At 35.6% G+C, this 20,855-nt stretch overlaps 2 protein-coding genes across 3 annotated transcripts in view; one reads left to right on the top strand and one right to left on the bottom strand.

Moving 5' to 3' along the window:
* Positions 1-20,074, bottom strand: part of LOC137028162 (zinc finger protein Xfin-like) — a 33,193-nt gene extending 13,119 nt beyond the window's left edge. The window contains exons 1-3 of the mRNA XM_067396932.1: positions 19,238-20,074; positions 15,132-17,252; positions 6,638-7,427 (exon numbers count right to left, since the gene is read on the bottom strand). Coding sequence (XP_067253033.1) covers positions 6,638-7,427; positions 15,132-17,252; positions 19,238-19,367 — 3,041 coding nt within the window. The 5' untranslated portion in view covers positions 19,368-20,074. The remainder of the gene's footprint in view (positions 1-6,637; positions 7,428-15,131; positions 17,253-19,237) is intronic.
* On the top strand, positions 2,555-4,799 carry LOC137027886 (ladderlectin-like). 2 transcript variants are annotated; one of them, XM_067396481.1, is made up of 6 exons: positions 2,555-2,648; positions 2,789-2,856; positions 3,080-3,174; positions 4,012-4,134; positions 4,285-4,399; positions 4,578-4,799. In XM_067396481.1, exons 2-6 carry the CDS (start codon positions 2,796-2,798, stop codon positions 4,643-4,645), a joined length of 462 nt encoding a protein of 153 aa, XP_067252582.1. In that variant the 5' UTR covers positions 2,555-2,648; positions 2,789-2,795; the 3' UTR covers positions 4,646-4,799. The 2 variants fall into 2 exon arrangements, with proteins under 2 accessions (XP_067252582.1, XP_067252584.1); XM_067396483.1 differs by lacking the exon at positions 3,080-3,174 and having other exon boundaries at positions 2,571-2,648.
* Positions 20,075-20,855: the final 781 nt, after the last annotated feature.

The following is a 20,855-nucleotide window of genomic DNA, read 5'->3' as shown; positions in this document are numbered from 1 at the left end:
ACTTTTGACAGTTTTTGTGTAAGACTGCCCTTGTGCAACTTCTTTCTGTTATGGGCACATCGTGGGCACACCTTAACTGATAAGAATGATTCTGTGGTGAAATAAATACTGCAGAAAAACAAATGTAATTTCTAAATTAAAAAAGTTAGTTCAGGCAAGAATTTTATATTAGCACTCAATTCAAGCTTGTAGAAATTAAAGCTTGAACTTCTAAGTATATTTTACTTGGAATTGTTTACGTTTACTGTAATTCTTTAAGTAAGTATCAAAGTCATAAAATTAAGTAAAACCTACTCAACTTTCTGATAAAAATGTTTAGGTTTTGTAACTTGCTGTTTCATGACATCTGGAGTTTATTTTCTATTCAAAATTCTATTCCAACATTCCACACTTTGTTTTTTCCGTTAATTTAGTGCATCGTCCGGGTATTTAACACTAGAACTACCAAGGCAGTCATTTTGACCGTTTTAAAGATTTGCAATGTAATAACTTTGTTGAAATAAAACCCATATAACTACAGTTCCATGACTTTTCTTAAATTAATGTAAATTTTATTTTAACATTGTTATTTTATTAAAATTTCAAAACACAAAAGAGTTCTGAGTATTTCTACCTTGAATGGCCATAGCGGTCAATTTGACCGCTCATATTGCAGGCGTATCTCCTCAGCGCTTTTTCCCGCGGTTAAAGATGTGCGTAGCTGTTGCCTAGCAACCTTTCTCTGGCAGTTTTGTATGCTTTTGATAAGCTAAAACTTAGCTTTACCGTCAAAATGGCAACAAGAAAGAAAATGACTGTCACTGAGGTTTTATCCTTGCTTGAGAACATTGATGATGCAGAGTCTGATGGAGGAGCAGAGAGCGATGTCTCTTGGTCTCTTGACAGTTCGTCTGACACTGATTCTGAGGTTCTGAGTCCTAATATAACAGAACTATTTATTCATTCTAGATTTCATTAGAGGCTGCATAAAATTGTTTCCGATTCGTGTGGTCCAAACATTTCCGATAATGCTAAAGCATTGTAAACTCCAAAAGTCAAAATGTATTGAATAAAGACAGATGTAATCATTTCCAAAATTCACAATATGTTTTTATCTAACGAAATATTCTGCTTCATTTTATATTTGTTGACATTTTGACTTTCAAAAACAACATTTTAACTGCGGTGAAAAACTTTGATCTCCAGCTTGCCGGATGCAAATTGCAGAAAGCAAATTGCGGCATGCACTTTTGTGGGAGGTCTAGTAGCTCTTACACAATAATATCACGAACATATTATATTATGTATGCTTAAATTACCCCACATTTTTCATTAAACATGACCATAGAAGCTTTGAAGTAAATATAACATGAAAAAAATGACATTCACTGCTGTCTGGTATGAACAGTCAAAATGACCGCTATTGGCAGTTCTAGTAGTTATAGAATTCCGGTAGTGCTAGTGTTAAAGTGCACTTTTTCTTTTTGGAATTTTCTGTGTGAACGCACTACTCACACTATTTATACTTAAAAACGTCATAGAATAGTGCACAAGTACACAAATTGGGACACACCTATTGTGTATTGTGTACCAAGTATTGAGGTCTCTGTGTTCAGTTGGGTACCACTTTACTTCTATTATGTATATTATGTTGTCTACACAATAACTATTGTATTATTTACTTAGATGTTTCTAAGTAAAGCATGCACTTTAAAAGCATGCCTTAGTTCAGTGTTATATTGTTTGAGTAAAATGTATTTGAAATAAAGTAAACTTCAACTAAGTAGAACTTCTAAAGTTACTTCTTTGATAATTTTTATTTTATTTTATCGAACTTAGTTAAGTAGATTTGACTTAATTCCATTTGTAAAATTTACTTAGATCTGCATGCACGCAAAAACTTGCTAAAGAAAATTTACTTAATGGTTTTTCAGTGTACTTGAAACAGAGTATTGCAAAGTAAACTTCAAATGAGTAAGTAGAAATGACTCCACAAACTCTAACTGGTCAAGTTAAGTTTACTTATCTTTGTTAAGTTTACTTAATTTAGTAATTCCATACATGTGAAATATGTTTTTTTTTCTCTCTCTCTCTCAGTGTAAAAGAGCTAGACCTTGAACACTGGTTCTCTCGCACACAAATGGGAACTCAAAATACGCACATGGTAACACTACACAATAAAGTTCATTAGTTAACTTCATGAGTTAACATGAACTAATAATGAACTACTCTTCTACAGCATTTATTAATCTTTGTTAATGTTAATTTCAACATACATTATTATAATCAAGAGTTGTATTTGTTAACATTAGTTACACTGAAAAACTAACATGATAAACCAATGAACAAAGATGAACAAATACGTTAACTAATGTATTGCTCATGGTTAGTTAATACATTAATGTTAACAAATGAAGCCTATTGTAAAGTGTTACCACATATGTGTACTCTCTTACTTGTTACTGTAATTCTTAATATGCCATATATGGTAAGGTTTGATCTTTGAGTATGATTGGATGCCCAGGACATCCTGGATGTTATGCTGATCTTGTGTGTATAAATATGACCCATCTTCCAAAATTTGACATTAAGTAAATTAAGCAAAGCTGTTTCTGGAACTTCACAAAATATTCCTCTGTGATTCTGAAGGCAACAGTTTGAAAACCAAGGTGAGTTTTTGGAACAGAGACCTACTGAATACATTAACTAAAATATTTTTGTGCTTTGTCTTTTAATGCATTGGAGAATCCCCAGGGAGCAGCATATGAGTGCATGCAGACATTTAACTTTTCCTGCTTATTCATTTCAGGTTCATCATGGCAATGCTGAGAAGTTTTCTGCTTCTTTTCATTATCTTCTCCATGGGGAATGCACGAGGTAAACAGGACTTTTCTTTGTATAAACCCTTGCTATTTAAACACATTTTGGAAATGTACAATATTCCATTTACTCATATTTGCATGACTAATTAGGGGTTTAAAGTACAAATATTTTCAGCTCATAATCAAACAAACATAAAATAAGCTACATTAATAAAAATATAAAAACATTCTTTGCTGTGAATATTACAAGAACCCTAACATTTATGTACTGGATGCAGTTAAGTTAGTCCTAAAATGCCCCGCTGGATGGACAAATTTTGGAGTCCGATGCTTCAAGTACTTCTCTCAACCGAATAACTGGATCACAGCCGAGGTAATGTGTTCCACAGGTGGTCCCTGTCAGGTGATTTGGTCACACTATGTCTTTAAATAGACAGACGGACGGACCAAACCAACATCACATTTGAACACTGTTTCAATGCCATTACCATTGATTTTTCAACATTTGAAATTTCAAAATTTTTTCAACAATTGCAGGTGAAAAAGTGATATTGATTGATTGATTCACATTAACGTTGATTTAACATTGTTTCGATCATTTCTTGCTATCTGGGAAACTTCTTCCGGAAGCTCAAACTTGCAGCGTAACACACGGGAATGAACCTCATTGGTTACACAGCATGTTTGAGCTTCCACAAAGAGGTTTGTTCTTGTGCGTTATTCAGGTTCAGTTGAGCTTCTGCTTATGTTCACCGATTAATTAATGATAGAATTTTCATTTTGGGGTGAAATAACCCTTTAAGATATTTTTGATGAAATCCAAGAGGTTTTTTATCCCCCATCGAAAGCAACGTAATTGGGACGTACGCTTGGAAGCCTGCACTGTCTATACAATTTTGTTTACAAATGACTAAAATTTTGTGTAAAAGGTCACTTATGCTTTATACTAAAAAGATTTGATTTTGTTGTAAAGCAAGAAAATCCACGTCCAGACACTCTCATTGTTCAAAGAGTAAAAAAGTCTTTATTATAAGACAGGGCTACATATTTAAAAAACAATGTGTATCATTTTCACTACATTTTCTGATCACTAGATGTCTCTTGAAAGTAAAAGCTATTCAGTAATTTCAGTAAATTTTCAGTAAAAAAAAAAAAATATTTTCCTTGATTGTTAGATTTTGTATTGACAAAAAAAATTCTGTCTCTTTAGAGAAAATGTCAAAGTCTTGATGCGAATCTCGTATCTCTGCATAATAAACTGGAAAATGAGTTTGTGCGGAGTCTGTTGCCTCCTTCTACAACATCTTGGGCTGGTGCTCATGATGGTGAACAAGTAAGTTAAATTGTGTGTCCTAAGGTTTGTTTATCTAAACTGAGATTTCTGCTTTACACAGTTTCGAATGAAGATGGTTTGACTTCAAAGCTGAATTTAATTAGCTTCTTACTTTAATTACTCTTTGTATTCACTCTCTTCACTCTTTAGGATGGACAGTGGATGTGGACTGATGGAACTGCGTTTGACTTTAAAGGCTGGTGCTCTGGAGAACCTAACAACTCCCAACGTAATCCCGAAAACTGTTTGGAGATCAATCACACCAGTGAGTTGTTGTTTATGAATACTTTCAATTATAATTTAAAAATTATAATTTCATATCATATAGTAACATGAAATGACTCATTTGTATTTCATAAAGTGCCTTAAGTTGAACAATCTATTTTTGATTCTAACAATACTATGATGATCAGAATAACTTATTTCATTATTCCACCCTACAGCTAACCGTTGCTGGAACGATGCAGTCTGCAAAGAGTCAAGGCACTATGTTTGTGCCAAGGAAATGTGAGATCATGTCATCCTGCTCCGTAGTTACTTTGAGTGAACTACATTTACTTTTTCTGATCTTATCTTTACAAAAATGTTAATCTGAATCAAATCTCTTTAAACTTTATTCTCAATATCTTCTCTGAAACACTCCTCAAATTAATAAAAGCATTGATAAAGCAAATCATGTGCATTGTGGACAATCAAATTCATTCATGTAAAAATGTAAATATATATAAATGTACTGTGTAGCACAGTTTGAGGATATGTTATTTAGAATGGCAATTTGCATGTTTGCTTCCAACAATGGTAAGCAAATATGGACCTAATGCAGGGCCCTTTTAGTTTTCTGTCTTATAAAATAGCCCTTTACTATTTCAGTGTGAGAAACCTCTGCAAACGATTCAGTGATTGAGTGAACTGTCTGAACGAATCAAATTGAATCACAATTTCAGACCATTTTCTGAACCTGTTTGACTGATCAATAGTGATTCATTCACTATTCTGGCATTTTTCTCTGGCTGTTGTAACTGTGTTTATTATGGCAAGAAAGGCAAAACAAAATATGATTAGATGTTGTCAATTTTTTGATGATATGAATATAATCACCATGTAGTGGTTAAATTCACTGATCTTATGACTGAGTTTTATATGAGCAATATGAAATTAACTTTTATTGTTGCGATTCTAGAATAAAATTCAATCAGAAAATATGAATGAGCTTAAAAACACTGCGTACACAAAAGACTTTTAAACTCTTGTGAGTTTTAGACACACACCCACATCAAGAATCAGTGTATGAATCTCAACAATGATGACATGCTGCAGTGCATTCTGGGAGCCATGGATGAGTTTTGTATGATGCACCCAAAATGTACCATTACTGAGATTCATACGTTGATTTGAAAAGTGATTAGTGTACAATGAATTTTTAAAGCATATAATAGTCTTGACAAAAAAACTCTAGTTTATGATAGACACCACCAGAGGGAGCTACAGACACATTTAAAATCTAGTGCATTTTTACTAAAAAAATTATGAAATACAATAAAGAAAACCCACAGATGGACCATTAGATGGCCACTTCATGCACTGTGACACTTGCCTGCTCAGATTCTGAGTCGAAGTGAAACCCGCTGTAGCCTTTGGTTAATGGAACATGTTTATTATTTGGAGATACAAGATTGATGAGCAGCCAGTTTGTGTATCAGTTAGTCTTGTGTTTCATAACTACTGTAACAGGAGAACAGCAGAATAAAATAAGAACAAAGTTCAAAATGACAACTTTCTACAAAATGCATTAAACTCCACACAAAGAACACATGTGAGGCGTCTCCTTTGTATGAACTGTCAGTCGATTCTTTAGGGAATCTCTCTAGTGTGGATTTTCATTTTGTGTTAAACTCTTCTCACACACTGGTCTCATTTGAACAGAATTTGAAGTTTAAGACTTTCATTGTGTGTGAAACTGTTAACAAGCAGAGAGCAGGTGAACACTTTTTTTTTTTTTTACTATCTTAGTAAAAAATTACTTCCAGTCTGCGATCGACTCAAAGATTTTCCCCCAGTTTTGGCATGAAGTTTCTCCTCCACTTCACCCTGTCCTTCATTGTCCTTTTACTCTTCCATCAGGTCTAAAATGAAAGTAATATGAGGACAGAAGGTTGAAAGTGGACAAAAGATTAATGCATTAAAAATATAATTTATTAGATGTTTGAAAGATCTATCTGGACGGTTAAAACATGGAAATTGAAAAAAGTATTCATAATAATTGGCTTTCAGATTTAACTGATTAAAATTATGAAATTATGTATTTTTGATACAAGTAGATTCAGCAGACTTGCCAATAAAAGTTGCTGATAAAATGAACAACACATTTAATCTGTGATTACTTGCTGAACGATATATATAAAAAAGAGGAGCCAGTGAGAACCCATAAAGAAATTCTTATTGAAGACCAGAAGTCAAAGTTGAGTTTACTGAAGAACTTTTCCCACAAGGAGGGCAGTGTTACGACTTCTTTCTGTGGATTTTCATGTGACCCTTAAGGTGTCCTTTCCGTGCAAAACTCTTCCCGCACTGATCACATGTGAAAGGCTTCTCTCCAGTGTGGATCCTCTCATGTGTTTTCAGATGTTCTGACTGACTGAATGTCTTGTCACAGTACGAACACTTGTAAGGTTTTTCTCCAGTGTGAATCCTCTGGTGCCGTTTCAGCTGAGCACCATCAAAAAAGGTATTTCCGCAATCGAAGCACATGTGATTCTTCACTCCGCTGTGTCTTTTCTGGTGTTTTTTTAAAGAAGCCAGCTCCCTAAAACTCTTCTCACACAAAGAACACACATGAGGTTTCTCCTCTGAATGAACTTTCAGGTGGTTCTTCAGCGCATCTCCCCTAAAAAAATGTTTGCCACATTGATCACAGATAAACGGTCTTTTTCCAGAATGATAACGCAGATGTAACTTAAAAGTGTCTGCCTTTCTGAAACTCTTCCCGCACTGATCACACGTGTACGGCTTCTCTCCAGTGTGGATCCTCATGTGTTCCTTAAGGCCTGCTTTTTGTGTAAAACTCTTCCCGCACTGATCACATGTGTGTGGATTCTCTCCTTTGTGGGTTTTCATGTGAAGCTTAAGACTTTGTTTGTATGGGAATCTCTTTCCACACTGAGAGCAAGTGAAAGATTTTTTGGCTCTTCTTTCAGTCTGTGAGCAACTCAAAGATTTTTCTCCAGTTTTGACATGATGATGTTTCTCCTCCGCTTCACTCAGTTCTTCACTCTCCTCATTCTCTTCAATCAGGTCTAAAATAAAAGTAAGAAAAGTTTAATTTTCAGTAAATAATAAAAAGCAAAATGAAAAATGAGATGGGAAAAGACATAAAGTGAACCATGACATAATAGCAGAAAGAAGAGGACTGTTATACGATTCTTTAAAAAAAAGGATCAGCAGAGAAATGAAGCGATTGTGGTGGGAGTCTCGGCTAGATTGCAAAAAGGAGGAAAACGTAATGATGAGATCATCGTTTAAAACTGTATAAAAATGTGAGTTGCAAGTGTGATTGTTAGATGTTCTGCAGCATCTCAGCTTTGCGGTCTCAAACAGTCTGATTTTGACATCTAGTTAAAAGAATCTGCTCTAAAATTACACAGAGACTCATTAATCATATTAAAATGCATCAGATCATTCCAAAATGATGCCAGGAAGAAAAATTTCAAATATCATTCCATTGCATAATTCTATTACATGTCTGTAACCCACAAATTTGACTATTATACTTAATTATTCATGCCAGTATGAGTAATTATTGAATAGTTTATAGAAAGTATGCAATGTACGGAAGAGGATTAGGGCCAAGCAATAATAAAAAAATAAAACCATCTCGAGATAAAAGTTGTTAAATTTCGAGAAAAAAGTCGAAATAAAATGTTGAGAATAAACTCATTAAATTACGAGAAAAAAACTTGTTAAATTCAGAGAAAAAGGTCGAGATAAAATGTTGAGAATAAACTCATTAAATTACGAGAAAAAAACTCGTTAAATTCCGAGAAAAAAGTCGAGATAAAATGTTGAGAATAAAGTCATTAAATTAAGAGAAAAAAGTCGTTAAATTACGAGAACAAATTCATTAAATTATGAGAAAAATGTCATTAAATTTCGAGAAAAAAGTTGAGATAAAATGTTGAGAATAATGTCATTAAATTATGAGAAAAAAGTTGTTAAATTACGAGAACTAATTTGTTAAATTACAAGAACAAATTCATTAAAATATGAGGAAAAAAGTCGTTAAATTATCACAACAAATTTGTTAAATTATGAGAATTTGTTGTTCGAGAATTTTTTTCTCGTAATTTAATGAGTTTATTCTCAACATTTTATCTCAACCTTTTTGTCGTAATTTAACAACTTTAATCTCAAGATGGTTTTATTTTTTATTATTGCTTGGCCCTAATCCTCTTCCGTAGCAATGTCTGATATATGTGTGATTGGTAATTAATTTTCGAAATTCTGATTTTAATAAATTATAGGTAAAATGTATCATAAAATAAAACTAAAGACAAGTTCACAGCACTTATGACTTTTCTAATGACAACCAAAACATGCATTCACCATTACCACTGATGAACTGCTCTAAGATTTATAATCTTCAGCATCATTAATGAAGAATCATAAATAAAACCAACCTCTTTGTTCCTCAGTTTCTTCATTTTCCATTCTGTAGGACTCTGGATCACTCATGTTCTCACTGTTCTTTCATGAACTCTCTTATTCACATGTAGGCTGATGAAAATATTCCTGTAGGAGGAGCTTCACGGAAGATGATTTGCTGTGAGACAGAAGCAGATCTGCAAAAATCAAAAATAAATTATCGAATTGATATTTGTAATAATTTACACATTTTAAGCATTTGTGTTATGTTTGACTATCCATCTATCAAATTGTAAAGTCAATTAATTATTTTTTTTTATTTTACAACACAAATAAAAGGATCCAAATATGAATAATGTTAGAATAAAATAAACAAGAAACAGAAAAATAAACAAACTTAGAAATAAATGAACAGATTTGCAAATAACAGTCCACTTGATTTCAACCTCATTTAACTTGCCATGTTCTTGTGCTTTGTTTTTGCTGTTTTATATGAAAATGAGGAATTAGTCACAGGCCATAACAAAATAAATATTCTTAAAGGGTTAGTTCACCCAAAAATAAAAATTCTGTCATTTATTACTTACCCTCATGTTGTTCCACACCCGTAAGACCTTCATTCATCTTCAGAACACAAATTTAGATATTTTAAATGAAATCCGATGACTCAGTGAGGCATGCATAGCCAACAATGACATTTCCTCTCTCAAGATCCATAAAGGTACTAAAAAACTTGGGTAAAGTTGGTTTTATATTCGCACATTCGGACATCCGTATTCAATAGTCTTGTTAATCACACTACATTGGACATTCAGTGGACATTCACAAGTAAATATGCCATTAAAACAATACTTGCCTATTTTGATCGACTGTGAAAAATGTTGTAAGTTGACAATCGTTGGTTGTCAATATCAGGTCGCTGCTTAAAATTCGCAAACATTAATTTATTGCACATTTATTGGAAAGTCTGAATTTATCAGAAGTCTAAATGTGCGAATATAAAACCGACTTTACCCAAGTTACTAAAAACATATTTAAATCAGTTCATGTGAGTACAGTGGTTCAATATTAATATTATAAAGCGACGAGAATATTTTTGGTGTGCCAAAAAAAACAAAATAACGACTTATTTATTGATGGCCGATTTCAAAACAATGCTTCAGGAAGCAGCGGAGCACAAATGAATCAGTGTGTCGAATCATGATTCGGATCGTGTGTCAAACTGCCAATGGCTGAAATCACGTGACTTTGGCGCTCCGAACAGCAGATTCGACACACTGATTCAGACTCATTATGCTCCGAATCTTCCTGAAGCAGTGTTTTGAAATCGGCCATCACTAAATAAGTCATTATTTTGGGGTTTTTTTGGTGCACCAAAAATATTCTCGTCGCTTTATAATATTAATATTGAACCACTGTACTCACATGAACTGATTTAAATATGTTTTTAGTACCTTTATGGATCTTGAGAGATGAAATGTCTTTGCTGTCTATGGAGGTCTCACTGAGTCATCGGATTTCAACTTAAATATCTTAATTTGTGTCCTGAAGATTAACGAAGGTCTTACGGGTGGAACGACATGAGGGTGAGTAATAAATGACAGAATTTTCATTTTTGGGTGAACTAATCCTTTAAGATATGTGTATCTTAAAGATATCAAAAGTGGTGATGGTAGTTTGCCTCTGTCTTTGACACCAGTGAAATAAATGGCACATGTCATCTGAAGAAATCAGCATAATTAATGAGGTGATGTGTTTTTGGCAGAAACAGACAGTTTGAGTCAGGATGTATGATGCTGCTAGAGTATAAAACTGCTTTATAGTATTATTGCTCACAATCTAGTAGTACATTTATAAATAATATTCACAATAAAACATCAATAATACATCAAGACAAATACAAATGGCAAATACTTCAGTAAGGTAGCATAATGTCAATATGAATCTATAGTTCGAGTACATTCATAGCAATAAAGGAATTAGATCGTTGTGCAGAAAATGAAAATGCTCATAAAACCTTAAAAATGAAGAGCTCGACAGAGTTTATATTTCAATATTTACTGTATCAAACTTCACATTTATATACAGATTCACGTTTACCTTTGATGGTGGATTTAAAAGGTCCCTCGTGGCTACTCACAGACTAAATATGAATTATTTGGCAGTAACAGTTAAACTATATATTTTAATTATAACAACGTAAAGTAACCTAGAGCGATGACGTCACCTTCTTCTTCTTTTTCTTCTTCTGTTGTTTTGTGGGGGTTGGCACACCAACCTAAATGGTGTATTCCCGCCACCTAATGGATTGGAGTATGGAGCGAGTTTGGAAACAAGGGATATGTACCCATGGCTGCTATGGAATGACAACATTTAAAAATAAATAAATACATAAATAAATATACAAAGAAATGTAAAAATAAAATAAAATAAAATAAAATAAAATAAAATAAAATAAAAGTTTGACTTGCCGCCAGCTACTGGCAGTTTTAGTTTCATATAGAGTATAGGTTTCTTAAATCATTTTATATTTTATACATTAATACCTAAGTTCAAAACTCATTAATCTCATAGTTAATATAGCCTACCTAAATGCCACTTCAGACGCAGTTTCTGAAAAAATGTTATTCAAAATTTTAATCACTTGACAGTACTAATTACAATAGCTTCTTAAAATACAATCATAATTTATTATTTTGTTTGTGTTGTACATCAATCAGGCATAACATTATGACACTGACAGGTGAAGTAAATAACGCGGATTCTCTCTTCATCACGGCACCTGTTAGTGGGTGGATATATTAGGCAGCAAGTGAACATTTTGTCCTCAAAGTTGATGTTAGAAGCAGGAAAAATGGGTAAGTGTAAGGATTTGAGTGAGTTTGACAAGGACCAAACTGTGATGGCTAGACGACTGGGTCAGAGCATTTCCAAAACTGCAGCTCTTGTGGGGTGTTCCTGGTCTACAGTGGTCAGAATCTATCAAAAGTGGTCCAAGGAAGGAACAGTGGTGAACCAGCAACAGGGTCATGGACAGCCAAGGCTCATTGATGCACGTAAAGAGTGAAGGCTGGCCCGTGTGGTCCGATTCAACAGACGCGCTACTGAAGCTCAAAGCTTGGCAAGTGAGCATCAAAACTGGACCACAGAGTGATGGAAGAAGGTGTCCTGGTCTGATGAATCACGTTTTCTTTTACATCATGTGGATGGCGGGGTGCATGTGCGTCACCTTCCTGGGAAACACATGGCACCAGGATGCACTATTGGAAGAAGGCAAGCTGGCGGAGGCAGTGTGATGCGTTGGGCAATGTTCTGCTGGGAAAACTTGGGTCCTGCCATCCATGTGGATGTTACTTTGACACCTACCACCTACCTAAGCACTGTTGCAGACCATGTACACCCTTTCATGGAAACGGTATATTTCCTGGTGGCTGTGGCCTCTTTCAGCAGGATAATGCTCCTGCCACAAAGCAAAAACTGGTTCAGGGATGGTTTGAGGAGCACAACAACGAGTTTGAGGTGTTGACTTGGCCTCCAAATTCCCCAGATCTCATGTGGGATGTGCTGTACAAACAAGTCCGATCCATGGAGGCTCCATCTCACAACTTACAGGACATAAAGGATCTGCTACTAACATCTTGGTGTCAGATACCACAGCACACCTTCAGGGGTCTAGTGGAGTCCATGCCTCGACGGGTCAGGGCTGTTTTGGCAGCAAAAGGGGGACCAACTCAATATTAGGAAGGTGTTCATAATGCCTGATTTGTGTTAAAGCAGCGAATTAGGTTGATAGGACTGACTACAAACTAGGATTTATCACTTTTGTATGTCAGCCTTTGCTGGGAATCTGCACTCTGTATTGTTCCCTCAGTTATAGGTGTGTTTTCTTTGAACAAAGTCAATATTTGTAGAGGAAAGGACCAAGATAAAAATATGAAACTTCTATTGATGCGCAAGTACAGATCTGTACCTCCCTATAACATTCTGTTTCAGTTTTGATTCAGCAGTATTAATGTCATCTCTAACAGACAGATCCGTTGAACAAGGAAGTGGACATTTGAAAGGAAAGGAGGAGGTCTTAAAATGAGGAACTGGTGTATGATTTATTAACAAAATCTGAACACTAAAGCCCTCCTTCATTATATATTATGCTCCACTGATACTTGCACAAAAGTAGTGGTACGGAACATTGGAAGCATCAGGGAATCAGACTTTTTAAGCCCCTCAAACCAAGACCTACAGATTATGAGCATGTTGAAGATGTTATTCAGACCACACTTACTGGAGGCAGATCGAGTTACAGTTTAAACATTGGGCTCCTCCCTTAGACTTCCATTAACCAGGCCAACATCATCTTAGTGTAATGGATGCTTTTGGTTACTGAGGAAGTTTATCATTAGAAATGGGAAATGAGTTTGGAAACACTGGCAGACGCTGAGGGTCTGTTGCCCGTGTAACACAGAATGAAAAATTCCCCCCATCCTTTGTGTTTCGTGTGATGCTGATATATATCAAACAGTATGCAAACACAGTTGTCAAAGATATCAGATATCACTGGCCATCTGGGAGCTGTAACATGGCAACCACAGACCTTATTCACAACAGCACCACCTTTGATTTTTAACAGGAATGAAAGTGAGGCTGTGATGGATAGATGTACATTCAAACACTGCTGACAAAGTATCTTCCCAATACATTTCAGTAGACAAAATCCTACAGGCAAATGAGCTGAGGAAAATTAGAAGTTATCTAGGAAGTTAGCTTTTTTTTTTTACAGTGGTGCCATTGAAAATACGACAAGTCTATCCCTCACAGCCTCCTTTTCAAACCTGTCATGGCGCAGACAAAGCATAAAGCGGTAAAACACGTGAGCTGTTTCTCTGTACTATTTGTTTAGAGATCGAAGCAAGTTTGGTCAGTCTGAATCATAATGATGACTATAAAACAAACGGAAAGAAGGGAAATTTTGAAAGGCAAAAAGCAAATCTTGCAATAGCAGAGGAGATTTAGTACTTAAAGGGATAGTTCACCCAAAAATGAAATTTGATGTTTATCTGCTTACCCCAGCGCATCAAAGATGTAGGTGACTTTGTTTCTTCAGTAGAACATAAATGATGATTTTTAACTCGAACTGTTGTGGTCTGTCAGTTGTATAATGCATGTCAATGGGACCTCCATCTATAAGAGTAAAAGAAAAAACATGCACCGGTGCGTGAGGTCTGAAAACACGCTGTGATGCCAGAAGTGATCTCTTGCATGTAGAACGTCAATGAGTGCAAGAGATCACTTCCGGCTTCAGAGTGCATTCAGACCTCATGCACCGGATACTCAAGGCAGTTGAACATAGTGGTGTTTTAGAGGTAAAAAATTATAAATACTGTTTGGTTTCTCGCACAAACTGATCGTTTCGTGTCTAAGGACATCAATGTGTCGCCAAGAGCCGCAGGGTTTAATTTGGATTTGTCTGTCGTTTTTTTTTTTTTTTTACTCTTATAGATGGAGTTCCCATTGACACACATTATTTGACTGACAGACGGCAATGGTTGGAGTTAGAAATCATCATTTGTGTTCTACTGAAGAAATAAAGTCACCTACATCTTGGATGCACTGGGGGTAAGCAGAAAAAAAACTAATTTTCATTTTTGGGTGAACTATGCCTATAAACATTGCATTACATTGCTCAATGTAAAACTAATGGGACTGTATAGAACACTATCTCTCTGATCTGCATGAAACAGTGGCCTACCAGAACCCAAAGTGTGAAAAAAGAGGGGTTTTACGAAATTCAACTAATTTTTAGATCTGAGATTACGATTCGTCACTTTAATGCCTTAATTACAACACATCATTAGTGAATAAAGTGATTCAGAACTGCTTATAAACCACTCTGTTGGCCTTACATATTGCAGTATACAGCTCTGCTAGCATTAAACTACATCTTAACAAAAACAGCTTTACTTGACATCAGCGGTGACCATGATGTGGGATGATTATTAATGCACTTTGTAGGGGAAGTACAGTTAAACCACATAAAGAGACCGATCTGCTCAATAAAGACCAGGAGTCAAAGTTGAAGTTGAGAGAGTTTACTGAAGACAAAGTTCTCCACACATCCAAAGGCCGTAGAAAATGAGTAAGAGGATCCAGCCTCGAGCTAACTTAAGAGACAGAAACACTAGTACTAATTATCAAATGGGTAATCAGTTGACTTCATGCCTACAGGTTCTGATCAACAGTACAGAACATTCTAGCTTATATAAGTTAATATTTTAACTACCTGAATAATTGGTTAAAGCCTACTGATTAATCTGTGAAATAATCAACGATCAGTCGATTAATTGTTCTAATAATCTTCGATTAATCGATTGTCAATATAATTTCTGATGCAGCCCTATGCGGCATCACATCTGGAAGTACAGGATCAGAACTACTTTCTGTATTTTCAGACATGCATTTTTTTTTATGAAAGACTAGAGAAGATAACTGAGTGAAACTCTTTCCACATGAATCGCAGTGATACGGCTTCTCTCCAGTGTGGATCCTCTCATGTATTTTCAGATATATTGATCGTTTGAATCTCTTGTCACATTCTAAACACTTGTAAGGTGTTTCTGTAGTGTGAACTGTCTGGTGCACTTTCAGTTCACTCTCTGTAAAAAAACTCTTACCACACTCTGAGCAAACATGATCCTTCACACCGTGTCTTTTCTGGTGTAATTTTAAAGTACTCAGCTCTCTAAAACTCTTCCCACACAAAGAACATGCATGAGGCCTCTCCTTTGTGTGAACTTTTAGGTGGTTCTTCAGGGCATCAGTCGTAAAAAATTGTTTACCACACTGGTCACAGTTACATAGCCTTTCGCTAGAATGAGTACGCAGATGTAATTTAAAAACGCTAAACTTTCTGAAACTCTTCTCACATTGATCACATGTGTACGACTTCTCTCCAGTGTGGATTTTCATGTGTCTCTTAAGGTGTTCTTTTAGTGTGAAACTCTTCTCACACTGATCACATGTGTGCGGCCTCTCTCCAGTGTGGATTTTCATGTGTATGTTAAGGTTTCCTTTATGTGTGAAACTCTTCCCACACTGATCACAGGTGTATGGCTTTGCTCCATTATGGATTTTCATGTGTATGTTCAGATTTCCTTTTTGTGCAAAACTCTTTCCACACTTTTCACATGTGTGCGGCTTCTCTCCAGTGTGGATTTGCATGTGTTCTTTAAGGGTTACTTTTAATCTGAAGCTCTTCCCACACTGATCACATGCATGTGGTTTCTCTCCACTGTGGATCCTTTCATGTATCTTCAGATATATCAACCGTTTGAATCTCTTGTCGCAGTGTGAACACTTGTAAGGTGTTTCTGTAGTGTGAACTGACTGATGTACTTTCAGTGCACCATCTGTAAAAAAAGTCTTCCCACACTCAGAGCAAATGTGATCCTTTACACCGCTGTGTCTTTTCTGGTGTATTTTTAATGCACTCACCTGACTAAAACCCTTTCCACACAAATAACAGACATAAGGCCTCTCCTTTGTATGAACTTTCATGTGGTCCTTCAGGAAATCCGCCCTAAAAAATGTTTTACCACATTGGTCACAGTTGTGTAGTCTTTCTCTAGAATGAGTAAGTAGATGTACTTTATAAACACCTGACTTTATGAAACTCTTCCCACACTGATCACATGTGTACGGCGTCTCTCCACTGTGGATTTTCATGTGATCATTAAGGGCGCCTTTTCGTGTGTAACTCTTCCCACACTGATTACATGTGTAAGGTTTCTCTCCAGTGTGGATTTTCATGTGTTCATTAAAGGCTCCTTTTTGTGCAAAACTCTTCCCGCACTGATCACATGTGTGCGGCTTCTCCCCAGTGTGGATTCTCATGTGTTCATTAAAGGCTCCTTTTCGAGTGAAACTCTTCCCGCACTGATCACAAGTGTACAGGTTCTCTCCAGTGTGGATTTTCATGTGTTCGTTAAGGGTTCCTTTTTGTGTGAAACTCTTCTCACACTGATCACATGTGTACGGCCTCTCTCCAGTGTGGGTTTTCATGTGATCATTAAGGTTTCCTTTATATGGGAATCTCTTCCCACACTGATCACATGTGTACTTCTTTTGTACAATGTATTTTTTCCTGTGTTCCTCATATTTTCCTTTTTCTGTGAAACTCTTCCCACACTGACTACATGTGTATGTATTCTCCCCAGTGTGGATTTTCATGTGTTCATCAAGGTTTCCTTTTATTGTGAAAATCTTATCACAGTGATCACATGCATACGGCTTCCCTCCACGATGAAGTTTTATGTGAAGTTTAAGATTCTGCTCGCATGAGAAACTCTTTCCACACTGGGAGCAAGTGAAACAAATTTTGACATTTCTTTTCAATGAGGGACTCAAGGATTTTTCTTCAGTTTTGACTTGATCTTTCTCCCCTCCTTCAATCGGTACTTCAATCTCCTTGTTCTCTTCTTTCAGGTCTAGAACAAAAGCAAAAAAAGTTGATTTTTTTGAAGTCATAGAAAGAAAGAAATGTAAAAGGAAAAGAACATGAACATTTTAATGCAATCATCTGAGTAGTGAGAACTACTGAATATGTTTTATTACCTACATTTAACATGTCAGGGTTGTAAAATGTTCAAAATTTGGTTGCAAAAATTGTGAACCAGGTATAAATGTAAACTAGTCTGGACAATATTTAGTCTGACATTCTGATGTTTGTCATCAGCATGAATGTTTCTCAAACCTCCTTTGATTCACTGAAAATTAAAAGAACCATTTTGTACCCAGTTCATGGAAAGTTACCTGGATATTATTTGCTTTAAAGCTAAAATACAGAAGAGTATTTGGTTTAAATTGAACAAAAATAAATCAGTGTTTCCCATGAGGTCCTGGACCGGCATACTCTAATCTTTGCCACCACAGTTTCAAATGAACTAAAAATATAAATAATGAAAACATCAATGTCTCTAACATTGTTTTGCACCATTTCTTTGGCAAAGTATCTGTCAAATGAACTAAAATTGAGTGAAAAATAAAGTGCAATATTGCTTTGTGTCCTTATCAAAACGCAAAAGGCTGCGATAAATAAGTAGGGTTTCCCCCTTATAGTCAACTAAACGTTAGTCAGCGAGAAGAGGCTTAGTTGACCAAAAAAATAACTCCAAAGCAAGTGGCGGTGTCACGCTGTCCATGAGGGACAGATAGTTAATGGCAGATCCTTGTGGTAGAGGTCTTCACAAGTCTATTTGGATCCGATGGTTTGGGTCCAAAACTTCAACGAGCGCCATTGGACACAGGTCGGGTTCGGTATCATTGGCCTCGGGTAATTTAAAATAAATGTGCTTTTTCCGAATGGAACTTCAGCACATACTTGTGTGTTCACATCAAGTGCATTTTTGAGAAACGCGCACACAAACATTTGTAACCTCACACAAAAATCTATCTTATAGCTATGAGATACATCAGGAAAAGCCACTCGCTTCATTACGCTGCTTGTTCATGCAAAGCTTTTCTTCTTTGTGTGCAGAAGCCCTTCACCGGAGATGAGGCAAACAGCATTGCAGACAACATAAATCCAAATCCACTGGTCCAGCCAAACTCAGAAATAACTTGTACCCATCAGGCAGGCAGTAATATAAAGTAATAATAAATAAGTTAACTAATAAATAAAAGTAATAGAGCAGTAGCCAAATCAGTCAGCAGGACACCAGGGTTTTTCCTGACTGATTGCATGGCTGCAGTACACCTCAATGCCGTTTCAGGTCCAGTTGGGTTCGAAAATAGGCTAAATGCTGTCAGGTCGGGTCGGACTTGGGTCTAATTTGAACGGGTCTGTCTCGGGTCAGGTTTTTTCTTTTAAAAAAATTAATTTATGCACATGAGGTTCGGGTACAGATTTTAGGACCCGAAAAGACCTCTACCTTGTGGTAATAACAGTATAATGGGCAGGAAATCCAAATGTTTGCTTATCATCCATCAACATAAGATATAGCCTATATGGCATATACGGAACATAGTGTGCCAAAGATGATGTCTGTATCTGTGATCTAATTTGCATATAGAACAGAATACCATGTTTAGATGTTGCTAGAATAATTGGTTCAGAACCAATAGAATTGACAGTAACAAATTTCCCGCTGACCTACTAGTGTTTCTTTATTCTAAGTGATTTCTCTTTTTACTCATTTTTTACGGCCGGTGGAAGAGTGGAGAACTTTGTCTTCAGTAAGATGTCAACTTATTGAACTATAACTCATCATGGTCTTCATTGAGCAGATTGGACTCTTTATGGGGTTTGAATGTAAATTCCCCTACACTAAGTTCTTTTAACTACGCAGTGTAAAAGCAAAGCCCCTTTTAACTATGATTATTTCACAACTCTTATGATTTTCTAACTGCACTAAATCTGATGAACTACATGAAGTTTTATAACCTTGTTTAATAGTCAAGAATAAATACCAACCTATTTGTTCTTCAGTATCTTCCTCCTTTATTCTGCAGGGTTCTGGGTCATTCATGTTTCCACTGGTGCATTTACAGGTGAATTGCTGTGGAAGAAGCTTCACTGAAGCAGAACTGCCAAAAACAAACATAAATCAGTAATCAATTATTGTTGATTCACAAATTTTAAACATGTTGTTTTACTTTATTTATCCAACTATTGAAATGTAAAGTTATTTCATTTGTTTTAAAACAAATTCACACATTATACATACCTGTTGTCTGCTGGTCAATCTATTTTTTAACATTATCGTCTAATTTTGACATTAAGAGGCTTTTGAGAAGCTGTTAATTGTGACACTCTTATTAAAAGGAGGGGCAAGTAGTTTTTCAAAAACACTGTTTGGAAGTTAGTCGATCCGACACCAACAACAAACGATTCAGCATTAGAGTATGATGGTTGAGGAGAAAGAACGAGCAAAAGAGAGATTTGAAGAAAGACTGCTGAAAGGGAGATGATGAGACACAATACAAAAGAGCCCAAAAGAATATCACTGGAATGAAGGTTTATGACTGGGCAAGTGTTTTTAGGACCCACGTTAAAATTAGAAAAGCTTTCCAGTGCTGGAGAAAGCTAAGCAGAAGGGCCTGAAAACAGACGCAGAGGCTGCTTTGATTCTGCTTCACATGTGAGTAACGCTGGGTTTGAGTGTCATTGTTTGTCTGGAGCTGCTATGCTGTTTGCAAATGACACCGAACACTTGTTTGTATTTTCTCTTGTGACACAATTTCCACAATTCAATTTGATTTCTATTCAAATGTTTGCTATTCAATTTGATTCGATTCGGATCCGATTCGATTCTTTTGGATGTAGTATGTCAAATACAATACATGGCAAATTTTCTAAAGGAAAAAAATCAACTAATGCTGTAACCTACATGTGGGAGTCAGTTGGTACTAATAATATTGAAGGTTAAAATTTAACTTATTTATATACAAACACTTAAATTACACAGTTTTTTTATAATAAATAAAGTTTAGAATTACATAATCATATTTCTACTCCAATTCAGTTCCAATTCAAACAAGCATTAAATATTGAAACATTAAAAATGATAATGATTATGTAACATGCATATATTTATCAGAATGCTTCTCTCTAGAGTTCATTTCTCTAGCTGACTAATGAGTTTATGGTCACTGAATATGGTTTTTCTGAGGTAAATGTGACATTACGTGACATTATTTACAAGCTGTTTTATTGACGTCTTTCTGTTGTTTAAACACTGATTGAGCACAACACATGACACGAGACATGATACGGATTTCGGTAAGTTGTACTGTATCTTTTAACATACTTTTAGATGTTCATTCATGTTTATTTTATGCTGTAACTGGTATTAAACAGAAAGGATAAGTTCTCATGCGCTCCGTGCTGCCGCTTCTCATGAACTCGGGTACTACAGCGATCTGTCACGCCACATTTAACAGCTCCAAAATGGTATTTATTTTAATTTCATAATAAAATGGACATGATTTGAGACTTTGCTTCATATCAAAAGTATCAAAGCACAAAGATTATTGTGATTTATTAGATGGGAGGCACGCTAAATGTTCTGAAAACAGAAAACAGACTAGAC

This window comes from Chanodichthys erythropterus, chromosome 10 (assembly GCF_024489055.1).
Source record: "Chanodichthys erythropterus isolate Z2021 chromosome 10, ASM2448905v1, whole genome shotgun sequence".
Classification (NCBI taxonomy): domain Eukaryota; kingdom Metazoa; phylum Chordata; class Actinopteri; order Cypriniformes; family Xenocyprididae; genus Chanodichthys; species Chanodichthys erythropterus.
This window is presented reverse-complemented; position numbering and strand designations above follow the sequence as displayed.